The following is an 8,375-nucleotide window of genomic DNA, read 5'->3' on the forward strand; positions in this document are numbered from 1 at the left end:
ACTAATATATTTAAATACAGAACTGTTTTACATCCATTAAGTGGTGTGCCAGTCCCACATGCAAAGTGGATGGAGCCTGTATAGATCTCAGAATTTCATAGTATTTTTTAGACTAAGTAGAATTTATTAAACATAATTGAGATTTCCTGACTTAAAGAGTGTTGGTAGATATGCTTTGACTTTGCAAAAATTGCTTTTACTATCAACTTGATCAATTAAATTAATGTGCTTTTCTCTGCTTTTTTTTGGGGGGGGAAAGTGAGGGGAGACTGAGGATTAAATACAGCAGTACTTAAACAATGAGTTGCACACCCAACCCTTTTTTATTATTTTTTATTGTTTTTGAGACAGGGTCTCACAAAATTTGATAGAAAAATGAAAAATTTAATATTTGACCTATGCTATAGAATTTGTATTTTTATTTTAAAATATTATTTGGTGTCCTAAAAATAAGAAGGACTGCTATGAAAAGTTGAAATTTGATCTAGTTCTTTTGTTGATGGATATGAAAAAGGCAGTTTTGAATCTCTTCTATTTTGTAAAAGGATTTTTCAAAGCTATGTATTAAATAGTTATGGACCTTGACATGTTTCAGTGACTTTCTTATTCTAAATAATGACATACTGTACTCTGAATTTTTATTTATCTTCATGATTCCATATCATTGATCTTTGTGAGTTGGTACTTATTGTGGTATGAATAGCATTATAACTTTGCAGAGCAATTTAAATTCCATGTTAATTCAGTTATCATCTTCAAGGGTTTGGATGAGGAACAAATGAATGAAACTTTTCTCTGTGAGGTATAGACCAACACAGCATACTTCACAACCTTACAATAGCAAGTGGGAAATTGAAATTTTCAAATAGTTTTCAATTATATATCATATTACCATCTCATAATTCTCACAATTTGTCCACAGAAAAAAATGAACCCTTTCCTCCAATATTATATAAAGTATTATGGAGGAAAAGAAAGAGGAAATATATTTTTATACTTAATTACTTATTATTGAGTTACAAAAGACAAAAATTATATGCATATACCAGTTAAAAGTTGAAAAGACATTTGTAATTATTTGGTTAGAACAATTGGCAATACATAAAGTAGAAGTTGCCTTTCTTGATTTTTGTGATTCAGTCTGTATTTTTCAAAGAATGCAATATACTATAAAAAAGGAGAGATCTGCCACAAAATCATTCAATTATTCTTTTTCTGCATATTTTTGTTGGTGCATTATAGCTGTACATAATGGTGAGATTTGTTGTTACATATTTGTACCTGCACACGATATTACAATGGACTTTGGCCAGTATTGCCCCCCAGTATTTCCACTATCCCTCCCCTCCTTCTTCCCTTGGTCCCTTTCCACTACTGATCTCCCTTCAATTTTCATGAGTTCCCACCACACATCTTTCTTTTCCTTTTTCCTCTCTGGTCTTCACATATGAGAGAAAATATATGACCCTTTACTTTTTAAGTTTGATTTATGTTACTTAATGTTCTCACAGTCCATCCATTTTCCTGCAAATAAGATAATTTCATTTTTCTTTATGACTGAATAAAACTCCATTGTGCATATATATTATATTTTCTTTATTCATTCATCCATTGGCAACACCTAGGCTGGTATAGTTTGACTACTATGAATTGTGATACTATAAACATGGGTATGCATGTATCACTGTAGTATGATGACTTTAATTATTTAGGATAAATACCCAAGAATGGCATAGCTGGGTTATATGATAACTCCATTACTAGTCTTTTGAGGAACCCACATACTGATTTCCATAGTGCTTGTACTAATTTACACTCCCACCAACAGTGTAAAAGTATTCTGTTTTTTCCACATCCTCTTCACGATCCATTATAGTTTGTATTCTCAATGTCAGCCATTCTAACTGGAGTTTGATGAAATCTCTTACACAGTTATTTTATAACTTGTCTCAGACCATGTCATTCATGGTCCTAACTCCTTCCACCTCTTTATACCAAAAGCAATGGTTAGAGCTTGAATAATATCAATACATTTTCTACTTTTGTTTACTTTAGATATTTTCTGTTTTTCTTTTAATAGACTTCGGTCGTCTTTCTGTAACAAAACTCAATTATACATCTACTCAACTCACTTCCTTTCTGCTGACTGGTGTCCCTGGATTAGAAGACTTCCAAATGTGGATCTCCATCCCTTTCAGTTTCATGTATCTCTTGGCTGTGATAGGCAATGGCCTAGTAATTGCAGTGGTGGCCAGTGACAGGAGCCTCCATGAACCCATGTATCTTTTCCTGACCATGCTGGCACTGAATGATGTCTTTCTTTGTACCGTCACAGTGCCCAAAATGCTTCTCATCTTCTGGCAAGGCCCCTCCTTGTCAACATTTGCTGCCTGCCTCACACAAATGTTCTTGGTTCATGCTCTGTTCCTCTCTGAATCTGCTGTTTTACTAGCCATGGCTTTTGACCGTTATGTGGCTATCTGTGCACCGCTCCATTATGCAACCCTGCTCACAGGATCTCTCATTGGCAAGGTGGGCCTGGCTCTGGTGGCTCGGAGTGTGGTTGTTGTTACCCCTGGTGTCCTCCTCATTCTCCGGTTACACTTCTGCAGGAGCAATGTTATCCGCCATACATACTGTGAGAACATGGGCATTGCCAAACTGGCCTGCAATAGCATTACCCTTAATAGCATTTATGGACTCACTGCAGCTCTTCTCACCACAGGGCTGGACTGTATCCTCATCTCCCTCTCTTACTGGCTCATCTTGAGAACAGTCTTTCAACTGCCTTCAAGGGAGGCTCGGAAAAAGGCCTTTGGGACCTGCGGAGCTCATATATGTGTCATCTTGACATTCTACACTCTGGCTTTCTTTTCCTTCTTTACCCATCGCTTTGGGCACCATGTGCCCAGGCATGCCCTTATCCTCCTGGCAAACCTCTATCTATTGGTGCCACCTACCATGAACCCCATCATTTATGGGGTAAAGACCAAAGAGATAAGGATGCGAGTACTGGCACTTTGTCCCCAACCAAATTGATATAAGAGTAATGAAACAAGGGTTATGGGACTCTAGAATGAATAATCAGACTTAAATATCAAGTCTGAATTAATCTGACATATCTATCCCAGATCACCTAAATATTGGATAGAGCCTGAAATGATACTTAACAAATGCTATCTTCCTAAGGTGGAGTATACAGGAAGTTGACAGGAAATTTAGGCACCATCAAGGAGTATATCAATATATTAAGGAAATCAGAGGAATGTCAGAATAACAGAGTAGGGGTATTAAATACCACTTTTGCAATACACATGCCTCTTCTATATTTTTTTTCCATTAATAGGATAAAATGAAAACTCCATGAGGTAAGGATTACTTCTGATCTAAGTTTCACTGTTATAATGACAAGACCCAGAATATAAAAGTAATTTAACAAATAGTTGCAGAGTAGATAAACATCTCAATTAATCGAATAATAAATACACAAATAGCAAACTTCCTGATAGGCCCTTATGTATAGGACCTATAGGTAAGATTCTTCTTTTCATTTTCTCTCAAGAAAACTTTCCTTTAATTTTCAGAAAATATCTATTTCTTATCTCCTTTGGTGAAATAAATATTTATACCATTATCTAACAATATAATATGAGAAAATATTTCTCCTAGTTATAAATTCATATTCAAATGGGATAGATACCTCAATCATACTATTGGAATTTTAGGCAGGAACAGGCTTCCCATGTTAGAAGCACTGCTTATCAGAGGACTGGATTCCAGACTTCATTAAGTTTTCAATGGCAAGATAAAGCTCCTGTCCTTAATCCACAATACCATAACATGGCCATCCACTTTTTTACTCAGTCATATATGAAATCTCTCTTCTCTTCACCAAATGTATTTTCCTAGAAATTATTATCTTAATTTTGACAATATGTGTTTTCTAAATGCTTTTGTTGAGATACATTTTATGAATATAATGTAATTCTAACAACAAATTATGACACCACAGATGGTAATTTGCCAACTCCAAAAGCTTAGTGATCGATGTAAATATCCATTCTAAAAGAGTTTTACATGCATGTAAACTTAAAATCTAGATTCCAAGATTTTAAATGTATTCTTTCAAAAAAAGATAAATATTATATTTTGAAACAGTCAATAAGTATGTTTAATATTCATAAATTTAAAATATAGTTTGCATTTAAAGTCTTATTTCAAATATGATTATGTATAGTTGAATATGACTTATATAAGTGATGATAATGTTCAGATTCTCAAAATTTTCTTTCTTAAATTAATTTTGTCTATTTATCATATCAAAAGAAGCAGCTCATTCTGATGTTCCCATTTCTTACATTATTTTTAGTTGATATTTCTTTGACCAAGGTGAATGTGCTGAAAGAGAGTGGTAATGAAATGTAAACTCAAGGAAGGGGTAAATAAATACTATTGGGAATAGACATGGTTGAATCAAAAGCAAGTAACAAACAAAAGTTCATGGGTTTTCCAGGATTCATTATGTACTTGTAATTTGCAATCCTAATTATACATTTCTAAGATGAATTTTATTGTATGAAATTAGACTTCATATCAGTTCCAGGATTAAAAAAAATACATATCCATACTAGTCTTCCTTTATTCAATGATTGATTTATTTATTAAAATTTATGCACCCAGTAATTGCTGAGTCCCTTTTTTACACCAAGTACATAGTCTAATTCTTACAGATCCTGTGTAATAGTAGTTAGAATAAGTTATATAAAAACATATCATATTTTATTAAGACCTATACAAATATTAGGAGTCATAAAACATGCCTAAAGTCTTCCTTTCCTTCTTGGTTTATTCTACTCCTTCAACCATTACATACATGTGCATTAAGACAGTTCAAACAACTTTGCAAGTATTATAATACAACTTTATACAAAAGCATATCTGAACCATTATAGTGATATAAGAAAACATAGTTTTCTATTTCAAAGAGATCTAGGTAAAACTTGTCTAGACTTTTGTGTTTCTTGCTACCACATACTTATAAATAGTTACACCTCCCTGCTTTTTTTTATATTTAAATGTGTAATTTACTCTAAATTATTATTAAAATACAGTTAAACAATGGTCTGTAGTTAGTAATTTCAGATGACACACCTGGGAGTTTTAAAAATTTATAAGTCTCAGATTTCTACAAGGTTAAACTTATTATCACAGAATTAGATAAAATAAAAATAACATGGGGGATGCACTTTCTTTTCCTGAAGAAATCAAATTTCCCCAGATAAGGAAGATCATGTGTATCAATGTTTAAAAGATGACTTTGATACACTGTGAAGGTTGATAACTTCTGTTTTGGGCCAAAATGTATTTTTATATCAAGGTAAGATGTTAGTATCTACAAGAGAGAATAAACATATATACAAAAAAAAAATCATACAACAAAAAGGTAGTATAAGATTTTGTGGCAAATATTACACAATAATATAAAGCAAAGAAATATGAGTTTGGTATATTCAAGGAAAATTTCATGGATAAATACCTTGGGTAAAGGTTAAGATTAGAAATGGAAGAGAATGGGAGGAAATGATTGCCAACACATCCTCTGCAAAATATTCATAATTAAAGGGTATTTATAAAGCATGTGTTAGGTCAGGCTGTCTAGTCCCAGTGAACATCAACTTTCTCCTCTACAGCTCTTTTATCATGCTTTATTATATTTTCTTCTATGTGTTCAGTAGTCTTTTATTGACAATATGGTTCCAAAATAGCTAGAGCAGGCAATTCCCCTTCAGTTCTTATCATTAGTGCTGATGCTATCACTACCTTGAGGACATGCTACATTGAAGAAGAGCAGATTTTGTGGGGGAGAATCAGGTGGAGGACTCCTTGGCGGATCTGTTTGGTCTTCACACTATAGATGATTGGGTTGAGCACTGGTGGAACCATTAAGTAGGTATGAGCCATGAAGATGTGCATGAAGGGAGAGGAACGTTTGGCAAAACGATGAACAATAGATAAGCCTATCATAGGCACATAGAGAATAAGCACAGCACAGATGTGGGACGCACACGTGTTAAGTGCCTTAAGCCTCCCCTGGCGGGATGCAATTCTCAACACTGAACGAAGGATAAAAACATAAGAAACTAAAATACCCAGAGAGTCCATGCCCCACAGCATGGTAATCACAACCAACCCATATATGACATTAAACCTGGTGTCAGCACAGGCAAGGCGGATGATGTCCTGGTGAAGACAGTAGGAATGAGAAAGGACATGGGAGTGGCAGAAGGGAAAGAAGGCCAGACGGGCCAGAAGTGGAATTAGTGGAATAGCGCTTCTGAGCAGAGCTACAATTCCAATCTTGGCAATAAGTTTTGGGGTGAGAATAGTAGCATATCGCAGGGGGTGACAGATAGCTACATACCGGTCAAGGGCCATGGCCAAGAGCACAGATGATTCAGTGAAGGAGAAAGTGTGAATCAAGAACATCTGGACCACACAGATATTGAACTGGATCTCCTTGGAAATGGACCACAACAGCCTAAGGAGTGATATCATCGTGGGCAGGGACATGCCCATGTCACTGAGGGAGAGCATGGCCAGGAAGTAGTACATGGGCTCATGGAGCCTGGGGTCTGTCCGGACAATATGCAGGATGATGCAGTTGCCTGTTATTCCAAGAAGGTAGAAGAGGCAGAAAGGGATGGAAATCCAGTGGTGGAACTCTTCATAGCCAGGGATCCCTGTGAGATAGAATGGGGAGGACAGGGTGCTGCTGGAGTTTGAGGCTCCCATAGGGCTGACTTTTAAACCACAATCCAATTCCACAGCCAAGGGGAAGGATTTGATAAGACCAGGATCTGCATCAAGGAAAATTAAGGAAATAAAAAGAAGGAAAACAAAACTTCAGTGCTTGCCTCTACTCACTCTTTAATCCGTCCCCAAATTTCTGCTTCATTTCCTCCATTTCATTGAGAATATTTTTAGTTAAGTAAAATATTCACTTTATAACCACCAGGACTTTCCTTCTGCCTCTCAGATGCAAACCTATTCAATATTCCCTTTAAACATAAGTGATCTCCTTCCAAAGGCATTTCCTGGACAGAGCAGCACACACACAAAATTCTATATCACATTTTTAATTTTATAATTTACTTAGGAAATTTCTTGGCCAGGTCTGCTCATAATACAGTAGTCATATTTAATGACTACTTTACTGATTTACATTAAATTCCTTTATCTGCCTAAACTGGATATTTTCTTTCACAATGTTAGAACAATGGGCAAGTTACATTTACAGAATTCAAGCATGTATTGGAACACATTGATTCCTATTCTTATCTAGCCACAACTATGAGATTGATGACAGTCTAGTCTCTCCAGACGATTGACTTTAGTATTAGTTTGGTTTTGCTCTGTCATTCCCAAAAGCTAATTAGGGCAGTAAAGACTTAATGTAAACAATATATGAATTTCAAAGAAAATTTTATAGTAAAATATAAAGCATACAACTTAAAGTAGAATTGAATATCACTGTGATTTTTAAAAATTTAGAATCTATTCCCTATTTCCTATTTCCTATTCAGAACTGTGACTTGTTTGGAAACTTCCAATGAAAAGAAAAATAAAGAGAAAACTAAATAACAAAAATATTTACTTATAGTAGAGCCAAAATGAGCCTACCATCCTCTGGTATTGATACTAAAAGTTTGGTGAAAAGTCTAAATGATAAAATATTATCCCCACTTCTATGGTAAAAAAAATAATATTTTTTAAAAAATCTCTGAAGCAAAAATAGAGCTGTCCCTCCATAACACACTTGTGCATCATTCACACACATCCACGCTCTCCAAATGCTGACTGAGAATTTACCTTCCAAGGGACAAATTACTCCCAATTATAATGAATAAATCAGCATCCTCTCTTGTGAAGTCTATTTTGGCCCTTTGAAGCTCACAATTCCCTTTTGATCTCCTTAAGTCCCATGAAGATGAGCCCTAAATGCAGCAGATATTTGCCTAGAATATTTAGTAATGGCAATTTTCTAGGAAATGAAAGACCCAAATAAGGAATCAAGCAAAGTAAATTCCAGAAATGAATTCAGTCTTGCTGACTGTTCATATTATAATCAAATTCTACCCATGTATTATATATACCAGTACTCAGAGCCCTGCTATTCTCCTTACTCTGTCTGTCTTAAAACGTCCTCACATGCTGCTCTCCTCTTGGGCTGCTATGCCTATCCCTCTTTCTATGCTCACACTCCTGATCACCAGTGTCCAGATTTCCAGATCTGCTTCCTTCTTGATTCCTTCCCAGTCTCTCAGTCAAAATCAGAAACAGGAAGTCTGTCTTTTCCACTCCACTGCTCAGTCAGT

At 35.2% G+C, this 8,375-nt stretch overlaps 2 protein-coding genes across 2 annotated transcripts; one reads left to right on the forward strand and one right to left on the reverse strand.

Moving 5' to 3' along the window:
- Positions 1-1,666: 1,666 nt before the first annotated feature.
- On the forward strand, positions 1,667-3,039 carry LOC124959572 (olfactory receptor 52D1-like). Its single transcript, XM_047517979.1, has 2 exons — positions 1,667-1,670; positions 2,081-3,039. Exons 1-2 carry the CDS (start codon positions 1,667-1,669, stop codon positions 3,037-3,039), a joined length of 963 nt encoding a protein of 320 aa, XP_047373935.1.
- Positions 3,040-5,832: 2,793 nt separating this feature from the next.
- Positions 5,833-6,792, reverse strand: LOC124958191 (olfactory receptor 51G2-like). Its single transcript, XM_047515988.1, has one exon. It carries the CDS (start codon positions 6,790-6,792, stop codon positions 5,833-5,835), a length of 960 nt encoding a protein of 319 aa, XP_047371944.1.
- Positions 6,793-8,375: the final 1,583 nt, after the last annotated feature.

The sequence above is a fragment of the Sciurus carolinensis genome, chromosome 11 (genome assembly GCF_902686445.1).
Source record: "Sciurus carolinensis chromosome 11, mSciCar1.2, whole genome shotgun sequence".
In the NCBI taxonomy this organism is placed as follows: domain Eukaryota; kingdom Metazoa; phylum Chordata; class Mammalia; order Rodentia; family Sciuridae; genus Sciurus; species Sciurus carolinensis.

What these genes read in the sequence shown, in the direction of transcription:
- LOC124958191 (XM_047515988.1), bottom strand. Translation starts at nt 6,792, where the DNA reads ATGGGAGCCTCAAACTCCAGCAGCACCCTGTCCTCCCCATTCTATCTC.